The sequence below is a fragment of the Typopeltis vanoorti genome, chromosome 10 (genome assembly GCF_054136105.1).
Source record: "Typopeltis vanoorti isolate ZY-2024b chromosome 10, IOZ_Tvanoo_1.0, whole genome shotgun sequence".
Taxonomy (NCBI): Eukaryota; Metazoa; Arthropoda; class Arachnida; order Uropygi; family Thelyphonidae; genus Typopeltis; species Typopeltis vanoorti.
Window position 1 is genome coordinate 120423344 of NC_143558.1, and position 23131 is coordinate 120446474.

General features: G+C 34.6%; 1 protein-coding gene across 1 annotated transcript in view; it reads left to right on the plus strand.

Moving 5' to 3' along the window:
* The window catches only part of Dhc64C (dynein heavy chain, cytoplasmic), a 1087706-nt gene that overhangs the window by 565568 nt on the left and 499007 nt on the right, over nt 1–23131 (plus strand). The window contains exons 51-52 of the mRNA XM_090398628.1: nt 16217–16403; nt 17658–17753. Of these exons, the coding sequence (XP_090254754.1) occupies nt 16217–16403; nt 17658–17753 (283 nt within the window). The remainder of the gene's footprint in view (nt 1–16216; nt 16404–17657; nt 17754–23131) is intronic.

Below are 23131 nucleotides of genomic sequence, written 5' to 3' on the forward strand. Positions count from 1 at the left end.
TACATCTTACAAATAAATGTTACAGATTTAAAAAAATTTCCATCTATACATTTTTATGGCTAACTATTTTAAAAAATCACTCACCAGAATGAAATAATTTAGTTACCGATTTAAAACATTTTACAAAGTTATTTTTAATGGCATACTACACTACTCCTATGTATACTATGTTCCAAATTTTTGCCGCAAAAATGTATGTCGTCTGCTATAGTACTAAAGTGATATTTTTAACGCCAAATACAACTTCTCGCATACAACCTATGGACCAGGGGATTATCGCAACCTTTAAGCTATACTACCTGAGAAGAACATTTAAACAGGCAATAGAAGCAACATTTGGTGAGAATCTATGTCATTAGTAGAATTCTGGAAATTTAATGTTAAATCTGCTATTGAAAATATTCATCAGTCTTGGAATGAAATTACTGCTAGCAATATGCGAGCCGTTTGGAAGCACATTCTTCCACATTGTGCAAAAGATTTTGGAAGCTTTTCAAATGAAATGGATAATGTTATTGAGGAAATTGCCAACATCGAGCGTGAACTGGGTTTTGATGAGATTGACAATGATAACGTCCAAGAGGTAATTAAATCTCATTCAAAACCCACTGATAGTCAGCCAAAAGAGATTTCACAGAAACAATTTGAAAATATTTTTCATACAATCGACGTTTTTAAGCAGCAATGCTTAGAGGCTGAACCTGATGAAGAGAGAAGCAGTAAAATTTGCAGAAGAGTAGAAGAGGCAATAGGGCCATACCGTCGGTTGTGTGAAAAAAAGAAACAAAATGCCAGCCAAACTACATTAGCTCAATTCTTTGTTAAGAAGTAGATAATAAAATTTATATTCTGAATATGTTTTATTGTCTTTCAGCTTCATGGTTTTCCTTTAACTAGGCCCTGAGACATACCTTAATTCTTTTATAAAAAAAAATTAAGGTTCAAAAAGGAAATTTTAGGAACGAATTATACTTTTTCCCATATATTATTATATTCGATTAGTGCGTTTTCAATTAATGCGCTTCTTTTAAATAACGCATTAGCTGTATTAATCGAGGGATTGCTGTACTGATTTGTGGTATATTCCATTATGTTATATGCAGATGTATTGGCATTCAGTTGGATAGCCATGGCTTCTTGAACTTATCTCACATCAAACTTTAAGTGTGTATTAGTCACCCCCCCACGAAGTACTGTATTTGGTCTTTTACTTCCTCTCATCAGCTTCAAATATTGGTAGATGGTAGTTATCAAGTATTTTACATATAGTAATGTAATTCTTTAAATTACAAATTAAGTTGGAGCAGAATACTGATTTTAGGTTTAGAATTTTGTGTTCAGAGAAGTATTTTATATTCATATTGACATGGATGGAAAGTATCAAAATCCTGTTAACTATAACGACAAGATTAGAAAAAGGAAAGTTGAAGATAAAGTACTATGCAATATCATACAGAATTTTAACTGCTCAAATTTTACAATTCAGACTACTGCTTTCACATGGGACATGGTGAACAACTTGACTGGCAGAATTGAAGTACCGAGGGACAGTTTGGTATAATTGCTTCTTGAGATAATTATTAGGAAAATAGTATTCCGTCAAAAAAAAAAATTTTTTTTAAAATTAAGTTTCTAACAAGAAGTTTGACTTGTTCCATTTTCTAAACAAAACCTATCCACACATGCATGTTATTTAAATTAATTCAGCATGGCTTATTATTGAATGAAATGAATCCATTTTCAGCAGAATGCTTTCATTTTACTTATACAAATATACTTTTAATATAATCACAGTACTTTATATCAGAATTTTTAAGATTTTACCTTAATTTTTATTTATTATTTAGTTTTGTGTTTTTTGTTTATTTTTACCAATTTGGTATTTGATTCCTGAAATGTTAATCTTAAATGTCCTTCAATGTGGGCCATCTTGTTCATGATACAAAGGATCACCCGTGATGTGCTGGTCAATTTTCATTATTATTATTATTAAGAGAGACTTCCAGGGAGTCAAGACCTCATCAACAGAGGCCATAATATTCTCACTAGATATCATACCCTTCTTCAATTCATTCAAGCTACTTACACACACAACATCCAACAGCAGTCCATTCCAATCCTTTACTGTTCTATCGGAGAAAAATCTAGCACTAACCACCTTCTTGACAGCATTCATTCTCAACTTCCAAGGATATTGATTGAATCATTCTCAACTTCAATGGACCAACTTCCTCGAGTCATTTCCCCAATCTCCATAAAATGAGAAATTCCATCTATTGAAATTTTGTGTAATCCTTTCAGAAGTTTATAAGTCTCAATCATATTACCTCTCTTTCTCCTGTTTGCTAGTGTCTGCAGCCTACAAATTCTCTGTCTTCATAATCTGTATTCCACAATCCTGATATCATTTTTGAAACTCCTTTGCACTCTCTCCACTATCAGAATCACAAAGAGGCAAAATGACTTCCTTATCTTTACATGTGAAGGTTCGTTTCAGCATTGCCATTATTCTTAGAGTTGTATTTTTCTATACGACCCTTGAACTTCAACTTCCTGTCTGCTGAAATCCCAAGATCCTTAGCCTCATCAGTTTCTTCTAGCATAATCCCACCAATATAATATGACACTGGATATCTAAACACACCAAGTGAATGACTTTACATTTATTGACATTGAAATGATAGCTGTTTTCCCATGCTCACAATTCTAGCCTATTCAAATCATTCGCAGAATGATTTGAATAGGAATGAACAAGAAATGCAACACCTATCTTACTATTCAAATCATTCTGCGATTGCAGAATGATTTGAATAGGCTGGAATTATAGGCTAGGCTTCCCAGATGAAGCTGCTAGATCAGTTCATACTTTCTCAACATACTGTTTGAAGGTACCATATACTGACTACACATAGTCAGTATATGGTGCTAATTCATAAAATCGAAATTAACTGCCCAACGTCAATACTCCTGACAGGAAGCATTGATGAATAAATTGCATAAGATTAAGCCTGAAATTAAGTGTTGGCAGTAAAATCAATGTAGGAACCGAAGTATGAAATTAGGCTCTCCATAGTCACAGTCATCTCACACATTCTTCTTTACTGAGGACTGATGATCCACCTATGTGCAAGAAATGCAACACCTATCTTATTATTAGTCATATTCCAATGGAGTGCAAGCACTTCACGAGAGAGAGAGAGAGAAATTACATTTTTACTTATCCAGTTGAGTCTTATACACTCAATCAGATGTTATCAGACTTGGCCAAATTGCATGGTGGTTTGAAATATTTACAAACCATTAATTTATTCAGTCATTTGATTATAAATTTTGTTTATATGTAGATAGTATATTATAGATACTAAATTTTTTCAGACATTTAATTTACTCATTTATCATATAACTATTTATATTTTTAATATGCAGATACTTCACACTTTGTACATGTTATCTCATTCACTAATTTATCTCCCTATAAGTATTTAGCTATTTATTTATTATTACCATGTGTATGGCTGTAATCTGTTCTTGTGCAGTATGACCTTTACTGTCCTTCCACAATAAAACCACAAATCAGTCATGTGATTCTCACATGGTTCACTAATGAACCGTGTGATAGTTCATGTAATTGTTCATGAACATTAGTGATAGTTCATGTAATTGCTGTGGGACACGGAATTTTCTCTCCTCCCACTAGATGGCTAGAACAGTAAAAGCATCCAGATGTGAATTTGTTAACATATAATCACTTTGTTTTTTGTACAAAAAAAAATACCTTAACAGCAGAAATCAAAAATCTCATTTAATTAAATTAGAATCAATTAAATTAAACTGTATTTCTGTGAGGATATAAAGTGTGCTTAGTTGTCAAGATAATCATAGGCTATTGAGTATTGGACATAAATGTACGTATACATATTATTCTTGATATTTGAGATTGACTGCATAATTTTCAGAGCTAACTAGCCTGTCTTAAAATCTAAAATACTAATGGAACGGACGTTCATACTGTCACACTATGGGTATAAAATCAACTTCAGTCAGGTACAGCAGTCTGCAGTAACCAGGTCTTCTTCTTCCTTCATATTGATATTGGTGGGAATTCACCCAGACACTACCAGCAGCATCAGTCATCAAACTAAAATGAAGAAACTTCTGAAGTGAACATACATCCTGCTTTGGTGGAGGTTGTAGCATGTGCATTCCTCTCAGGAAATATCACCTTGCTTATTAGAAGCATGGAATTACCAGAAATAATTTTGAATTCAGTGAGAGTCTTCGTTTATTTCTTTCTCTTGTGAACACAGCTTTAAAGCATCTATTCTTCAGTACCACTAGATGGAATATTACTTAAATCAAAAGGCTTAAGTCCTATAGCACGTATCTTCTTGATATTCTGTCAGGTGAGCTTGAAGGAAATCTGCTTTCTGGTATGTGGTGAGGTAGGCCATGATTAACAAAGCATTTGGATAAAATTCCATGTGTATGTGGCTTAGCAAAGAACCTGTGAGCTTTTCATTAGCTGCAAAACTATGAACTAATAAGTAATTTCTAATATGGATACTAGCAATATCATCAAAGGATATTCTTGATGATTGTTATTATATAGGTATTTCCATGGGATCAGAAGCCCCATTGCAGAAAAACTTAACCTTTATACACAGAATACCCACTTTTTCTTGCACTTCATTGTCAGTGCACTAGCAGTTAATTCTGGCAACCCATTCCCCTCAATTAACATCCTCTAAACGGAGATTGGGGTGCTTAAGGGTCAAAGTTGTATAACTGAGAGAAGACCTCCACATAGTCTTTAAAGGAATACGGAGAACCGACCAGTACTTCTGACCTAATGTCCAATCCTCACTTTCTCATGGTGCACCCTGTTGGGTATCCACCTGGATACTGAACGAACAAGGATGGGCTGGCAATTTGGGATTTAGCCGACCAAATCCAAATTGTATTCTTATCGGCTTAAACCAGTATACAAAATGATGGTACAATATGACAAAATTTCATGCTGGCTGGGGTGTCACCCGGTTAACAAAGGCCCTGTTGTTTTCGCCAGGGAACCAGGGCGAACAGCGAAAAGTCAGCTACTGGAACAAATCTGAAAGCACATCCCAACTCAATATCGTCAATGTTAAAGATCGATACTATCAACATAAGAAGCCTGAATGACAAAGAAATGGAGCTAGCTGAGGAATTAGATAAGTACCAGATCGACATAATAGGGGTGACTGAAACAAAAAAAAACAAAAACTGGTGAGATCTTTCTGAGCAATAAATACAAAATGTTATATTCAGGAAATAACAATCAAGGAAAAGAAGGAGTAGCCATAGTATTCAACACAAAATACAAGGCTAATCTTCTTGAATGGCTGGCAGTCTCAAGTAGAGTGATGTGGGCTAATATCAGAATGTGGAATTGGACATTCCAATTCCACATTCCACACAACAATGTGGAATTGTTCATAGTTATGTTGAGACTTATTTGTGCTTATGGTCCCAGAAGGTTCTAAGGTAGAAGTGGAGGAATTTTTTGATGCTTCTGAAAGAAACATCAAAAAGAAACTGACACAATGAAAAAGGAAAAGCTGGTCCTTGTTGGGGATCTAAATAGCAGAGTAGGAAATGATTGTCAGATAATCTTCTGGAATGGCAGGCAGTCTCAAGTAGAGTGATGTGAGCGAATATCAGAATGGGGAATTGGACAATGAGACTTATTCGTGCCTATGGTCCCACGGAAGATTGTAAGGTAGAAGCGGAGGAATTTTTTGATGCTTTAGACAAAGCAACTGACACAATGAAAAAGTAAAAGCTGGTCCATGTTGGGGATCTAAATAGCAGAGTAGGAAATGATTGTCAGACATTCAAAAATGTTTTGGGAAAATTTGGAGAAAAGAGCAAATCTAATAATAATGGCAAATACCTGTTGGATTTCTGCTCAGGACATGGACTGGTTATTACTAACACCATGTTCCAACATAAAAATGTACACAAATTCACATGGAGAGAAGAGGCAAGTAATAAGAAAAGTCTCATCGACTATGTTATTGTTGATAGTGATGTTTTCTCCCTAGTGCAGGACACCAGAGTGTACAGAGGATTTGAAATTGGGAGTGATCACTATTTAGTCCTGAGGAGGATAATATTGAATTTCATATTGAAAATAATAACATGTAAGAAAGTTTTAAAGCGAATAAAAGTTGAACAGCTCTCAGATGTGAACTGTAAACTAAAATGCACAAAGATTATTGAAAAAAAAATGAAAGAGTTTGAGAACAGCATTGAAACCTTGGAGATTCAGTGGCAAGCCTTGAAGAAAACATTGATTGATTCAGCCAGATAGGCATGTGGTGAGGTTCTCTGCAAGGATAGAAAAATCAGAACTCCATGGTGGACACAGGAAGTTAAAGAGGCAGTGAAGGAAAAGAAGAAAGCATATCAAAAGTTCCTGGCAAAATATGTCAGCTTTTGCTCTTAGAGAATACAGAGACAAATGTAAGTAAGTAAGCTAAACACTGTGTAAAGCTAGCTAAACAAAAGTCATGGGAGGACTTTGGCAAGAACATAGAAAATAAATATCAAGAAGGTGGTAAGATATTCTGGGGGTTGTTGAAGAAGCTTAGAAATGAGGAAAGACTTCTGTAAAAGGAGTTAGAGATGATAATGGTGACATGAAAACGGGAGAAAAAGATATCCTTGAAGTATGGAGTAATTACTTTGAAAAATTGCTAAATGAAACAACCATTGATAGCACAGTGGTAAAAAAAACACTGACCAGGCATACAATCAGGAATACATATCCATACATGAAGTAGAAAAAGCCATCAAAGGCCTGAAATGTAGAAAGGCAGCGGGAGTAGATGATATTTGGCCAGAAATGCTGAAGTATGGCAGTATAAAAGTCTTACAGTGGCTGTACTGCATAGTTCAGAAAGCCTGGGCAGAGGGACGAATTTCCAATGATTGGAGTAGAGCTCTCATAGTACCCATATATAAAATGGGAAATAAAACTGAATGTGAGAATTACAGAGTCATGTCATTACTGAGTGTTCCTGGTAAGATATATGCAAGTATATTTGAGAAATGGTTCAGAAGAATTGTGGAAGAAAAGCTTGGTGAAGAACAAGCTGGATTCAGGCCAAATAGAGGCTGTCAGGATCAGATCTTCACTTTATGACAAATAGTTGAGAAAGCATGGGAATATAACAAAGATCTGTATTTAAGTTTTGTTGATCTGGAAAAGGCATATGATAAAGTGCCAAGAGAGAAGCTATTCTATACGCTACAGTTATATGGTGTCAATGGGGCATTATATCAAGCAATACTTAGTCTTTATTTGAGTTGCAAGTCAGCAGTTAGAAATGAAGGAAGTACAGGAAGATGGTTTAATGTTAAATCTGGTGTGAGACAAGGATGTACATTATCTCCTCTGTTATTCAATATCTTTATGGATCACATTATGAAGGAAAGTGTTAAACATGATATCAGAATTGGAGATGTTAATGTATGCTCTTTGCTTTATGCAGACGATGTTATACTTCTAAATAAATCTGCTACAAGTTTGCAAGATTCCCTGACTAAATTGAATAACTGTTGTAATAGATATGGTACGAAGGTCAGCAATAAGACAATGAAAATAGGTAGAATCGTTGTGAATGGAGAACCTGTGGAACAAGTAAAACATTTCAGCTACTTAGGCACGATTTTTAGTGAAGATGGTAAATTAAATATGGAAATAGACAACAGAATCATCAAAGCTGGTATGGTAGGAAGTCAATTGAATAAATTCATATGGAATAAGAGAGAAATTAGTCAGAACACTAAATTAGCTGTATACAAGACAGTTATTCAAACCAGTTTTGACTAATGGATCTCAGAGCTGGGTCAGAAGTAAAACACTTGACGAAAGACTAGAGACCAGAGGCATGAGAGTCCTGAGAAAGATTAGAGGCCTGAACAGATGGCATCAATAGCAATATCTTATTGAAAACAAGGATATTAGGAAAGAACTAGACATTGTCAGCATCTAGGAATGTGTTAGCAGAGCTAATCTCGGGTGGTATGGTCACTTAAACAGAATCGGCGAGAAAAGATTAGCAAAACAAGTGTTCTCTGGCAGGTTGTCAGCAAAACGACCCAAAGGAAGACCAAGATATAGGTGGATTGATACGGTACAAAGTGCCTTAGACGATAGAAATATAAGATCTGATAATGTTGGAGTCTTGACAAGTAACAGACTGATTTGGAGGAAAATTGTAGATAGGAAATTAGTAATGATGTAGTTTTTATCATGTAGTACTATCATATCCTGTACACCCCTTGAGGGTACATGTCAGGAATTTGATGATGATAAACGGAGATCTTGTTCTGTAGAATACACTTATACAACTTCCAGGAATGATCCTTAGTCTTCTGTTCATCATGCATTGAAAATATTCTTTTGCAATTAATCATAGAACTCCTTTTATGACTTAAGTTTCCATCTTATCTTCTCTTTTCTACCTATTAAGTAAATTTTGCAACCCACATACCTTTAACTTATCCCAGTAGGGATATTCCACAAACCCACCAGCAGTCACTATCTCTGAATCATTTCCATCATATCCTCTGATCAGTGATCATTGAAATCTTTATGTTCGTCTATAGAAGTGGAAATAGCTTTCCAATTTTGAAAATCATCTCTAAACTTTGATGTAGCAGATTTGGAAAATAATTTACACATATAACAATATACAAATGTACTGGTTTCAGAAAAAAAAAAACGAACCGGTTCCTTTTTTCTTTTATGCCATTTTTATTATGACAGTAGAAATGATTCTTTTTCCCACTTTCTGTTATTATTATCATTAACAAGTTTGCTTCTGTCAGTATCTTAGAATAAGATCATTTCTGCTTCAATTGTTAGGTTGTGAATTTGGAGAAAAACTAAAAGTATATGGATGTACCGAGCGCACAAATTTTGCCATTAAGTCTGTGGTGTTTAGCAGTTTCTTCTTCATCTTTGCTTTTTATGCACCAGAAAGATATTCTCTCTTCATATTATGACATTGATAATAATAATTTTAAGTGGAGAAAATATTATGTACTGAAAAAAAATAAAAATATTTCAAATAACAATACAGTACCTTAAAAACTTGAAATTCCTATGTATATAAAAACAGTATTTACATTTACATTAATTGTAAAACCCAAAATACCACTTGCACACATGTGCAAATATGTTCGAAGTCATAGGTGGAAATTTTGTCTGTAAAATTTCAAGGTTTCTCACTTGCTGCTCTCCATCCTGTTAGTGGTATTTTGATGCACTTCCAAAAAGGCAATAAAACCTTTAGTGTTAATTAATTGGTATCTGTTAATTAAATTAATGAGATTAAATAAAAAATTTTTTGGTAAAATTTCTATCTTAATCGAAATTATTAATTGAATTATAAATTTTTGAAGGGAATAATAAATTTCTTTAAATGTTCACCTTTAAAATTTGTTCTTTCAATTTTTAAGTGTCTTACTTTTTTAAATTCTTTTGCTAATCCCAAGTCTTTGTGGGGTCCTTAAGTTGGGAACCTTAGTGACTGCTAGGTGCAACCATGGGTAAATTTTCCAGAGTGCTACACATTGTAGAAGTTGTGGAGGCTGGAAGTGGATAAGGAAACTTTTTTCATGTAAATTATTACTTGGATGTTTGGATGGATATTTGTTTTTTTAGTATTATTTTTAATATATTATTTTTTATCTGTGATATCATATTTCAGTAAGTTGGCTTTCATATTTGTGGGAAGGGAAAGTCAGAGTAGGGTCATGTGTAAATCTGTCATTAGTGCTATACTTCATGGTAGTTCTAGAGGCTGAAAATGTTTAAGAAATGGATAGGGAAACTTTTTTTTTCCATGTTGATTATTAGTTGTTGGATTTTTTCTTGTTTTTTATCCCTGGTATCATTATATTTGAGTAAATTGTCTTTCATATTTTGAGACGAGAAAGTGAAAGAGTAGAACATGCCATGGAAAGTAGGATTCACCAACGTACTGCCATTGCATACGACCCATAGTTAGGCTCCTTCCAGACATGGACTGGCAGATTAACCACCTTACCGGCCATTATGGATCAAATACGCATCCGCATAAGCTTCGTATCCATCATATATTTCAATGTAATATCAATGGTATTACAATTTTAATATGCACTTCGCATCCATGATAATTTGAACGTCTATAGACGTCTTGGCCGGTAGCGTGGTTAAACAGTGACAGGAATTATAACTAGTTGATATAGAAGCCTCCTGATGTTTAGCCAGCTGGTTGGTCATGACCTGAGGAACCATTTTTATTCCATACCATCAAGCTGCAGAAAATATGGATCCTTACAGTGTATATGGCATGTACTTTGAAAGGTGTCACCCATGGTTCTTGTGAGACCTGGTGGGTGGAAAGAAACTGTAGCCCTTGCTCTGACACCAAACAGTAATCTATTTTAGGCCTCTGATAAGTAAAGTGGTGTTTCACTGGGTGATGAGACATCTACTGCTGAAGTCCAGTTGGCATTTCTCTGACCAGGGAAGGTATGCTGGCATTTGATCATGTTTGGTATGAAGACCTATAATGTAAATTTTCATATGATCTGTTTTCTGCAACTGTTTGCTGGCTATTTCTCAGGCTGCATGTTATTTGTATCATGAATGAAGCTTTATCCTCAAGCGTAGTAAGTTATTTTAGTGTAATACAAATGTGCTGTTCTTTTCATTCCTACTGTCTTCCTGTCTCAGTTGATTTTTTCTTTCTCTTTTGACATACCTTGCATTATGCAAATTCAAAAACTATGCTTTTATTCTGATAAATAATCCATTTTTCAATCAGGTTTTGACAATCTTCTTAGCTTCAAAGTTTCAAAAACTCTATCCTCTATTATTACTCACAAAAGAAATTATTCTTTTGGCCTTACTTTTTGCAATACACAAATCATTTGATGAAGATGACCTACCTTCTTAGTTGATGCTAATCTCCTTGTCTTTCTTCTGATTAATTAGCTATATATAACTATTGCTTTCTGTATATCCAACAAATAAGGATTTCTTCTTTGCCAAGTGTTATTTCTAAATACTGAATACTGCTGTTACATTTGAGGTAGTCTTTTTAAGAGGTCCTTAAAAATACTTAACCTGAAAATAGGGTAACTAGGTAGATTAATGACTTGTGTATTACCAATTTGTTCTATACTCTGTCACATGAAATTCAATTGTTACTGTTAACATTTCTGGAGATATTCGGTCGACGTTGTCGATCAGAATTGGCACTGGTAATTCTTTCACTTTCCATAAGATATATTATTCTTATTATGTGACACCTCCAGGGAGTCCAAAGACTCATCGAGGGAGAGTGTGCCAACAGCATCGAACGATTAACCCCTTCCAACTACTAACCACGCTCAAACTTGCTTAACTTTTTGCATGAGCCATTAGTAGCAGAGGCTCTACCAATCGACCAACCTTTGCTGGCCAACATTCAACCAACATTTTTAAAAAATTTTTTTATTGATCCCATATACCAGAGGTCAAGAGATATATAAGCACATCATTGCAGTATGTGTGGAGTGCAGATGAGGACTGAGATAGGTTTTTTTTTTAAAAAAACTGCAAGTTGTAATTATTTGGGAATACTTCATGAGGCTGTTCTAGTGGACATAGGTGGATGGAATAAACGAGGAAGAGGAGAAACAGGTTTGTATCTTGTATTAAAGGTGCAACTGAGAGCGAAGGAAAGAGAGTTGCCAATATACTGGAGCAGTGACTATGGAAGTATATGTAGAATAGACACAGTGCTAAAACACTGCATCTGTAAGATAGAAGTTGAAGTGACTCTCTAAGACAGGGATCATTAATGAGCCTCATTGCTTGACTCTGGACAGCATCAAGGATTTTAAGGGAAGTTTTAGATGCACCACCCAAAACATGTGAGCAATATTCTAGGCATGGATGGATTTGACGTTTGTATATAGTTAGGAGTTGGTTGGGTGTAAAATATCGTTTTGAATGAAAGAGAATGCCTAGTTTCTTGGATGCTGAGGAGACTATTGATGTGTTTTGTTATGCTAGGAGAGATTGGAAGTAAACATTAATATAAGCAGAGAGAGATCTGAACTTTTTGGTGATTTGTGTGTTACTGAGGATGAGGGTAGATGAACTGAGATTGTATTTGCGAGAGAAAAGACAAGAATTTGTCAAGTAGCTTTATTTTATCCTCCTACATGTTTTGCCAATCCTTTTCTATTGGCATCCTCAGGGAATACAAACTAGTAAGCTAAAATGAAGGTTACAGACTAGGTTATAACTGATAATTCTAATTCATACAAAAAATTGGTATTGTGCATGACAATGTGCGTGTCTCGTTAACGTGATTTATTCATTATGGTTCATTACGTAATTGTTATGAAAGTTCATTTCTTTGATGTTTAATGATCTGATAAAAGTTTTCCAAATTTCTGGTAAAATTAGACCTTGATTCTTGTTTAGGTTTTCAGTTTTACAGGCAACTGTAGCTGCTTCTTTAAAGGTTCTTGAATGGTAGTTATCTTCTATATGTGGCATAAGGCTCTTATCCCACTCAATATGATGGTTAGTAGAGGCAAAGTGGCATGAAAGGCCTGAAATGTCTTGTCTGTTATTTCTGACATATCCTATGTGTTCTTTCTTTCTCGTTTCAAAGCTTCTGGAGGTCTGACCTACATAACTAATACCACGTGAGCAAGGTATATTATATACTCCAGAGTACTTGTAGAATGGGTGAGGATCTTTCGGTGATCTTAAAAATTTCCAAATAGTGTTGATTGGTTTGAATGCCACTCTGATATTATGCGGTTTTAAAAGGTTAGCTAATTTTTTTGAAAGGTTGCTGACAAAAGGAATCGTAATTGTACTGATGTATTGGACGTCATCACGTTGTCGATGTGGTATATCAGTAAAGAGAATCTTGTTATAGAGTCTTTTTGGGTAACCATTTAAAGAAAGTTCTCTGGATATTGTGGTTAATTCCGTTAGTAGGTCATCCTTGTCTGTCGTATACTGTATAGCTCTTTTCTTGAGACTATGGATAATGCTAAGTTTCTGAGCTATGTGATGAGCTGAGTTGAAATGGAGGTAACGTCCAGTATTTGTAGGTTTTCGGTATACAGATAGGTTGATACTATTATTGGATTGTTTCTTTATTAAAATGTCAAGGAATGGCAGTTTTTTATCTTTTTCCATTTCTAATGTGAATTTGATGGTATTTTGGAAACTATTGATTTGGTTGAGGTAATTCATTAGTTCTTCTTTCGTATGATCCCAAATGATAAAGATGTCATCTACATATCTGTACCAAATTTTCGGTTTTGGAATGATCTGGGTTAAGATTTTTTTCTCTAGATCTTCCATGAATAAGTCAGCACAAGCAGGTGATAGGGGGCTGCCCATAGCTAATCCAGTGAGTTGTTTGTAGATCGTTTTTTGCCAAATAAAATAGGTAGAAATTAAACAGTGATTGAACAAAGTAGTGATGTTTTTCGGGAATAAGTTGTCTAAGATGTTGATGACTTCAAACACTGGAATGTTAGTAAACAGAGAAGTAATGTCCAAGCTTGCTAGTATATCCTCTTCAAAAATGGGGATGTTTTTTATTTTATCTATAAAATGTTTTGAGTTTTTAATATAAGTATCAGAGACGTGAATGTGTTGTAAAATCTTCGCAAGATACTTTGATGGGGGCTGCCCATAGCTAATTGGTAAGTGGGAGAATAGATTGTTGGTAAGTGGGAGAATAGATTCCATCAACTATTGAGCGTAATGGTATACCTTCTTTATGAATTTTTGGAAGCCCATACAATCTAGGAGTAAGTGGGTGCATAGATTTTAGTTTTTTTATAATTTCTATAGGCCAGTTATTCATTCCACGTAATAATTCGTTGGTGTCATTATGGTTTTTAGTGGTAGGATCTCTACTGAGAACTTCATATACAGACCTGTCAGATAATAGATTTTTAATTTTTTCTTCATAATCTGAAGTATTTAAAATAATTGTATTATTACCTTTGTCGGCTTTGAGTATGATGATGTCTTTATTATTCCTTAATTTGAGAAGCGTTCTTCTTTCCATTTGGTTAGAGTTGGTGTTAGGAGATCTTGACTGAGCTGAAAGCATTATGCTACTTTTTAATCGTAAGTCATTAGCTATTGGAACTGGTAGTAATGAGAAGGCTTTTTCTAAGTTGCAGATGAACTCTATTTTAGGAATGACAGTGGGTTTTAAAGCAAAGTTGAATCCTTTTTTGAGGATAGAGATTTCAGGTTTACTTAAAACGTGTTTAGATAGGTTAATTATCACTTGGTTATCTGGTAGAGACGGTTTGCAGTTGCTATGATTATCATAGCAACTGCAATAATCTTGACAAAGATTATAAAAAAAGTGTAATAGTCTTATGAATAATTGTCAAGAAAAAATTCAACACAATGAACAGGATCAACGAGTTCGCCAAACAAAAGGTACGCAATCTCAAAGGTTTAAAATGCAAAAAAGCTAGGTATTTAAACCATCTGACTTTTTTAAAAAGATGTAGAGACAATAGTGTGATCCCAAAATTTCTTCATTTGAAACAATATTATAAAACTAGACAAGCCAACTTGATTTACCAACGAACTTCGTAGGCTCTTCTTAGAGAAAGAATTCGCCATACGAGATTCATGCTTAGCAAAATAGACTCACAGTGCTATAATTTATTCACAGATATCTCTAATAATCTTGACGCTGAGACATGGCAACTATTAGACAATATGATTAACAACAGTTTTACCAAAACATTTAATCAAAACAAAAAGACACAAATTGATAAATTCAATATACTGTATGATAATCATAGCAACTGCAAACCGTCTCTTCAAACTCGTCAATTATTCATAAGACTATTACACTTTTTTTATAATTTTTGTCAAGTAGCTTTATTTTATCCTCCTACATGTTTCGCCAATCCTTTTCTATTTTCCTTTTCGCCAATCCTTTTTTATTTTTCTGCCAGTTTATCTGGTGTTTTTAATCCTGCAAGCAGGCAAACTGGTCCGAGGACACACACACACACGGATTGCAGCCAGGAATACTCACCCAGCCATTGGTCTGATTCATCAGCCTATGCCGGTTCCGGAGCCCGGATAAAATTTGGCGGGGGGGTGGGGGGGACTAGATGGTACCGTAAAAAGGGGGAACGCTGTATCATCACACGGAATTTATTTTATTTATTAAAACAGAACCTGAGGGAATCAATAGTCGGGGATAGCTACGACTGCAGTAAGGGAATAAATTTAGACGCATAAGGTTTTGTAATTGGAAATATTAATTGCTTGATTGTCGATAAGTGTGTCATTCTGAGAATTAACTCCCTGGAAGAAGCTTCTCTTGTCTAAGAATTTGGATGACGCAGCTTCAACAAATAAATTTTTCTAAATTCTGATACAGAGTTAATTCCAGAATTGTAACAAAGAAATTTGACTCTAACTGAGGTAATTTCTTTGTCTACCGAGTTTGCACACACGAGCAATTATAGTAGTGGCCACAAAGTAGTTAGAAGTTAATTGGAATTGATAGAAATAGCAAGGTAGAAACAAGCTTGAGAAAACTTATTAAGTATAGTCATTTAACAAGTACAATAAGAGAAGTTTAACAAATTTACAATAAGTAAGGTTTGGCTATCTAACAATTTACAATAGCTACTATATAAATACACAACGTATAAAAATTTAACAATGTAAGCTACAAGGTCAACTGTGGATCTTGAATGACCGAATTCATACCAGCAAATCGTTTGTTTAATAATATTTTTTCTTGTGATTCTGCCCACAGAAGGTTGTAACCATGTAGTACATTAGTGCTGTCAGTGAGGTTATTTTTTTAAAAAGAATTCAGTAATAGAAATCAAGCACATCAGACCTCTAGTAAACAGGACAGTGGGTCTCATACATGACAATGCGATTTATCTCCTGGCTAAAAACACTCGCAAAGACATCCATTTTCACAAAAGTATTCAGATCTGCAGCCAGTTGGTTGGAGAATGGATGCTGTCCATTTGTCCAACTAAGGCAGCTAATGTTTTATCTTTTGTATTTTAAATGAATACGTGAATTTTGTTCTGAGATGATATTTTGTTAGTATAAATAAATATAGTAAATACATTGCTGTTTCTTTATACCTTACAGATTAGTAGAAGAAGAAGAGAGACAATGGACAGATGAAAATATAGATTGTGTAGCACTGAAGCACTTTCCCAATATATATAGGGAGACAGCACTAGAAAGACCAATACTCTACAGCAATTGGTTATCTAAAGACTATGTACCTGTTGAAAGAGAAGAATTGAGAGATTATGTGAAGGCCAGATTAAAGGTATTTTTCTTTTTTTTCTCTTCTCATTTATTCTTGTATTTCCTGTAATCCATAAAATGCTTGTGTTGATATTGAATTGTATTGAATTTCATGTGTGGAATCTAAATCAGATGCTTGTTCTTTTCAGTTTGTAGACTACATGATTCCCTCTTTCTCATATTCATTAGAAGGAATGTAATGAATTTCCCTGACTTTTCATATTCACAGTCTGAACAAAACTTTCTCTAGACACCTTGCTTCATATCTGTTCAAGTGAAATCATGAAGTGCTTCTGTTCATCAAATTTTTTGCCGGCAAAGGTTGGTCGATTGGTAGAGCCTCTGCTACTAATGGCTCAGTTAAGTAAATTTGAGCGCTGTTAGTAGTTGGAAGGGGACCAATTGTTCGATGCTGTCGGCACACTCTCCCTCGATGAGTCTTTGGACTCCCTGTAGGTGTCAAAATAATAATAATAATAATAAATTCAGTCCATACTTTTACAAACTGCATGCTATTGCTACCTGCACATTGACTGCAATCATAGCTCTTCCAAAGTTTTCTTTTTTGTCTCTTCCAGTAAACTGACCTGTCTGCATCCCAACAGTTTTTTTTTTTTTTGTAATACTTTCATTTGAATGTGATATGCATTTTCTATAGAAATAAATGGCAACTTGCTCAAAGCATGTGTAGATTTTTATTCCATGATGGTTTTAAGATCTGACTATGAACAGTGATATAACATTCTAGTATCGTCTGCATTTACTCCAAGCAAATTTAATGACAATTGATATCTATAGCTGAAATCTAGTAACTGTTTATCATTATTATTAACTATTAACTATTTTTTCTCTAAATATTTTTGACTAGTCTAAATTTTTACATTTCTTTTTTAATATTTATAATATATAAATATATTAATCTCGCTCTCCTAACCAGTAGGCTTGATGATTCAGATCCCATTTTAGTCATGGATTGTTTTGTGAATGTAGATGAATTTTATTGCTCAAGACAAACATCCTTGTCTCATGGAAGCTTGAAGTCTTGAAAATGTACTTTATTTGGTCTCAATAGCAGCATTCCCAATTGTCTATCTAACCTTAAACTCACTGTGCAGTGATAATGTACCATGCTTCCAACCTTTTGTGGTTGAGGATTAAAAATGTTATTGTGCATAGTTACAATTTAAACACTACTAAATTCTCAATTATTTCTGTAGTTAGCAGTTTTACAGAATTTAGGAATGTTTTAATGTATTATTCTGATTGTAATTTTTAGGTTTTCTATGAGGAAGAGCTGGATGTTCCCCTGGTTCTTTTCAATGAAGTACTGGATCATGTGCTAAGAATTGATAGGATATTCAGGCAGCCACAGGTATTTAATTTCTATTTAGCAGTGTCAGACTAATATTCCATGTTGAGTGGCAAATAGAGGATTCTTTATTTTACAGCAGCTTCAAAAGAACTTCCAACATCTTTCTCTAAATTCAGAGTAATTTAATAATAAGGTGAGACACCTTTTGGCAACTCATATAGGTAAATATGACTTCTCCATTGCTTCCACCTTAGTATCACCACCTCTTGGTCTGGCTCCCACTGACAACCTCAATAAAGGTCGAAACTGGTCTGGGTGGTGGCCCTTCCCTTAATGCATAGAATTATACATGTCCGCAAGGAGATGTGCTTTGCATTATGGGAGATACTAAGACAAGTAGTGATGAGAGCTTGGACCACCTTTACCATGATTGCCTCAGTCCTGAAGATACTTCAGGTGCAAGGTTTGTTTGCTTACACTTGGATAAAGGATTAAACTAAATTTATTATAGTCTAATCAAGTGGGAAAAAACTTCCAACATGTATTGTTATGTGCCATCCAGTCATTTTTGACTGTTGATCTTGTGAACAAAGGCTCTCCATCCCACTTGTCCTCTTGTCCTTTCACCAGCTGTAAGTTCAAGTTAAGTTCTTTTATGTTGTCCATCCAACTGTTTTGTGATCTTCCTCTTCTTCTCATGCCCTCAATCTTCCCCAACATAACTGCCTTTTCCAATGATTCATCAGTTCGCATAATATGTCCAAGACACATCAACTTCTATTTAGCAATCATCACCTCCAAAGAGCATTCTGTCTTTATACTCTCAAAAACCTTCTTTATTATAATGACCAAAATGCAAGAATGACCAAAACTTGACTGTTTTGGTCATTCTTGCAATCTATGGGCATAATTTAAATGAATCGTTTCACTTTTTTAATAATCCATCTTTCACATCTCCAGTAATGATGTATGGATGTGAAAGATGAAATAATCTTATCTTTCACATCCATTCATCATTATTGGAAATAGTATTGCTTTGACAATTCTAACTTGCTTGGCCTTACTCACACCTCTATCTTTCATAATTTTTGACAACACGTTTAACATAGCTTTTTTTTCTCAATGACTATTCTTCTTTTAATTCCTTGATACACATCTGTGATTACATGAATGCAGCATGTCCATTGTAGTAAACATAACTTGCAATACTATTGAAATAACATGTATATGAAGCTTATATTTTTGATATTTATCTTTGTGGCTATTTGGGTTATTAAGAAGGGAACAAATACAGTGAAAGAGTTATCAGCATCATTTTTAAATCTGATATTTGAAATCCAAGATGCAAAAGAATACCCATTGCAGTTCCAGGCATCTATTTGTATAGTTTTCCATTCCATAAGAAATAATCTGCATATATAGTGAATCTGAATAATTCAATTGTGTTATAGTGATGAAAGTGTTGCTTAATGAGGTCAAGGATCTCTGTCAGAGTTAGATTTTTTATACTGTCTTAAAGTGTAGAGTTTCTAATAGATGAGGGAAAGTTGATTGTATGGGAGGAAAGTGATTTGATTAAACGTTTTGCCAATTTGTAGGTGGTGGCTGTCTGCTATTGGACAAAGGGGGGGGGGGGGTATTAGGTTTGTGAATTTAGATGGACCCTGTACATCTAGGGTGGGTTGACATAAGGTTTAAGCCTTTTGGTAATCTCCCTGAACCAAGATGTAACTCCTAATACTTTATAAAATTTTCTTTTGGGTTTTGTTGGATCCCACTCTGTAATCTGATAAGTAGAGAATTCTTTAAGATGATTGGTTCATTTTTCTGTTGTAATCTTCTTGGTTCATAATAACAGTTGCATTTCACTTATCTCCTTTTGTTACAGTAATTTGTTTATTCTTATATAACTGTTTATAGTTCTGATATTTCTTTAGATGGCATATTATTCTTGGGAGGTTTGAATTTCATTAAAATATGCTAGCCACATCCAAAGGAATGTTGTTAGTCACTGTGAGTGCAAATTCACAGCTACCACATTCCATACAGGTCATTATTTCCAGTCATAGTTTAGATAAATTGCTAGATCGGTCTTGAAAAACACAAAATTCACATCCATGATCATCTGTATGGCAAGTGCAGACCATGCTCAGTACTCCTTCACATAGGATTAAATGGAGGGAAACATCTGTATTACATAGAAGTTGTTACAGGATTGTGAGACAGTTTAGAATCAAGATCGGCTACAAAGTACTCTCCCAACCTCAACAAGCATGGCTGCATTAATTTACCAAATATCTCGGAGACTCATTTTGATACCTGATAGCCTGACTTCGCTAAATTAACTTTAAGGGTATCTGGTCCATTGAAGTTGACTAAGTTGTTTTCAACCCCAATCAAGGATACTGTAGAGATCAGTGCTCAAGGCACTTATTACAGAAGTACTTGAAGTCTGAGGTGGTTGAGCACTGCAGGGCTTGTCATGTGAGTCAGATAAGTGGAGTATGCTATCAAACTATGAATATAGTTTGAAGTCGATGAGAACAGTTTATTTATATAAATCATAGATAGCTTGGGTGAAATGACAGAGCCCTGAGAGATGCCAGCATTAATAAGAAAATCTAAGAGAACACCATCCACCATTACATGTAAAGATTTATCTGAGAGAAGACATGTTGAGAAGCTTTTGGAGATGTCAAGAGCAATGTTATAGGTTTCACCAATCCTTTCCATGAATTGATCCACAGAAGTCTGGGTCTCATCTCCTGTGGATCTTGATTTGTGAAATCTATACTGGTGGTCCTTAATTAAATGGCACTTCTCCATATGCTGAAGCAGTTGACTATTAACACTGGCCAACAAAAAAAAAATTTTTTTCTGCTGATTATGATCTGACACTTGTTTTTTACTAATTTGGGTGCGATGATTTCAAATATCAAACCCATTTTTCTCTATCATGTCAGGATTTTCCTCTATGGCTTTTTCTTTTTGCTAATTTGTAAGTTTTTGATAGTTTTAAGGAGGCAGTACTATTTAGAGGATCAAAAAAATCGATTTTTTAATATTATTTTCTGAAAGTATGTACTTTTAAAAATCTGTTCCTAACTTTTTATCAAGAAATTCAAAAAATTCCCGAAGATATAGCCTATTATTCAAAGCGATGCGCAGATCAGAATCAGAGCGCTCACCGCTCTCGCTTGTTAGTAAACGAATAAATGCGCAAGAACCTGCAATGGCACGTACTGGCGCTTTGAATGTGAGAGAGGCCGATAACTGACCTAATACAATTAGGTGATGAAAAGTAGGCGATGACAACTGCCAAAAACAAATGAATGCTATATGCGTCATAGCGGACAAAGAACTATCAAAACCAGTCAATCGTTAATCGATTGTGAAAGTATGATGAGCGCTTATAATATTTCAATAAAGTCTCTGTGTTTTTTTTGTCTTGTTAATTGCATGTTAGTCGGCAGTGAAGAAAATACATCATGTCTACTACTCGAAAATGTGTCAATAGTGTAGATTCCTTCTGCTACATTTGTGGCAGCTTTACTGTTCCCGGTCAAAGGACAAATATCACTTATTTCGTTAAGAAAGTGTACTTTGCATACTTTGATGTAAAACTTGCAGATCAGGACAATTCATGGGCTCCAAATAAAGTGTGTAAGTCGTGTAGAAATACGACAGTGGAGTAAGGGAAAACACCAAAAATTAGCTTTTGGCATTCCTCAAGTGGAATTAAATGACTTAGTAAGAGATTTGGGCCTATCAAAGGAATCATCAGAATTGTTAGCTTCAAGATTAAATGAAAAAAACTTACTGGAGCAAGATACGAAGATAACCTTTTATCATAGCAGGGAAAGTAATCTTGTACAATATTTTAAACATGAGTGTGGGTTTGTTTACTGTAACAATGTGTCAGGTTTACTAACTGAAATGAGTGTTGTACAATATCATCCAAATGAGGGGCGTTTATTTATCGACAGTTCAAGCAGAAGTCTCAAGTGTGTCCTACTACACAATGGGAATGTATATGGCTCAATTCCTATTGGCTATTCAGTCCACTTAAAGGAACCATATGAGGACATTAAAAAGGTTCTGAAGTTATTAAAATATACAGACCATAATTGGATCATCTGTGTGGATCTTAAAATGGTGAACTTTTTACTTGGCTTTCAAAGAGGATATACAAAGTTTCCGTGTTTTCTATGCTTCTGGGATAGTGGAGCTAGAAACCAACACTGGAGTCAGAAACATTGGCCTCTTAGAATATCCTTAAATGTTGGAGAACAGAATGTTATAAATCAACCTTTAATCGACAGAGAAAAAAAAAAAATCATTTTTCCACCTCTACACATCAAACTAGGTCTTATGAAGCAGTATGTTAAAGCTTTAGATTTACAAGGTGACTGTTTCCAATACATATGTGAAAAATTTCCACGACTTAGTTATGAAAAAATTAAAGCCAGTGTATTTGATGGACCGGAAATTAGAACTTTAATGAGAGACCCAAATTTCATCAACTCTATGAATGAAATTGAGAAAGAGGCCTGGACTTCGTTTACGATGGTTGCAAATAATTTTCTTGGAAACAAAAAAGCATGCAATTACAAAGATCTAGTGGAAACAATGCTTGAAAATTTCCAGCACCTAGGTTGCAACATGAGCATAAAGCTTCATTTCCTATACAGTCATCTTGATAGATTTCCCAAGAATTTAGGTGCTGTAATCGATGAAGGCAAAAGATTTCATCAAGACTTAAAAACTATGGAAGATCGGTACCAAGGAAAATGGGATTCTCACGTGATGGCCGACTACTGTTGGAGTATTCAAAGGGATTGCCAAAACAGAACACACAGCAGAAATTGCTACAAACAAAAATTTATTCCCTGAAACTCATGTGTAAGTAAAATTGTTATTTTTTTATGAATATTGTTAAGTAGTTATGTATCTAATTATCAGCCTCTCTCACATTCAAAGCGCCAGTACATGCCGTTGCAGGTTCTTACGCATTCATTCGTTTACTAACAAGTGAGAGCGGTGAGCGCTCCGATCCTGATCTGCGCACCGCTTTGAATAATAGGCTATATCTTCGGGAATTTTTAGAATTTCTTGATAAAAAGTTAGGAACAAATTTTTAAAAGTACATAATTTCAGAAAATAATATTAAAAAATCCATTTTTTTGATCCTCTAAATAGTACTGCCTCCTTAAAACTATCAAAAACGTACAAATTAGCAAAAAGAAAATGCCACAGAGGAAAAACCTGACGTGATAGAGAAAAATGGGTTTGATATTTGAAATCAGCGCACCCAAATTAGTAAAAAACAAGTCTCATAAAAGTCAGCAAAAATTGTGTTGGACTGTGTAATAATTTTTTCCATCACTCTGGACAAATTTGTGGTGAGAAAAATAGGTCAATAGCCTTGATGGTAGACA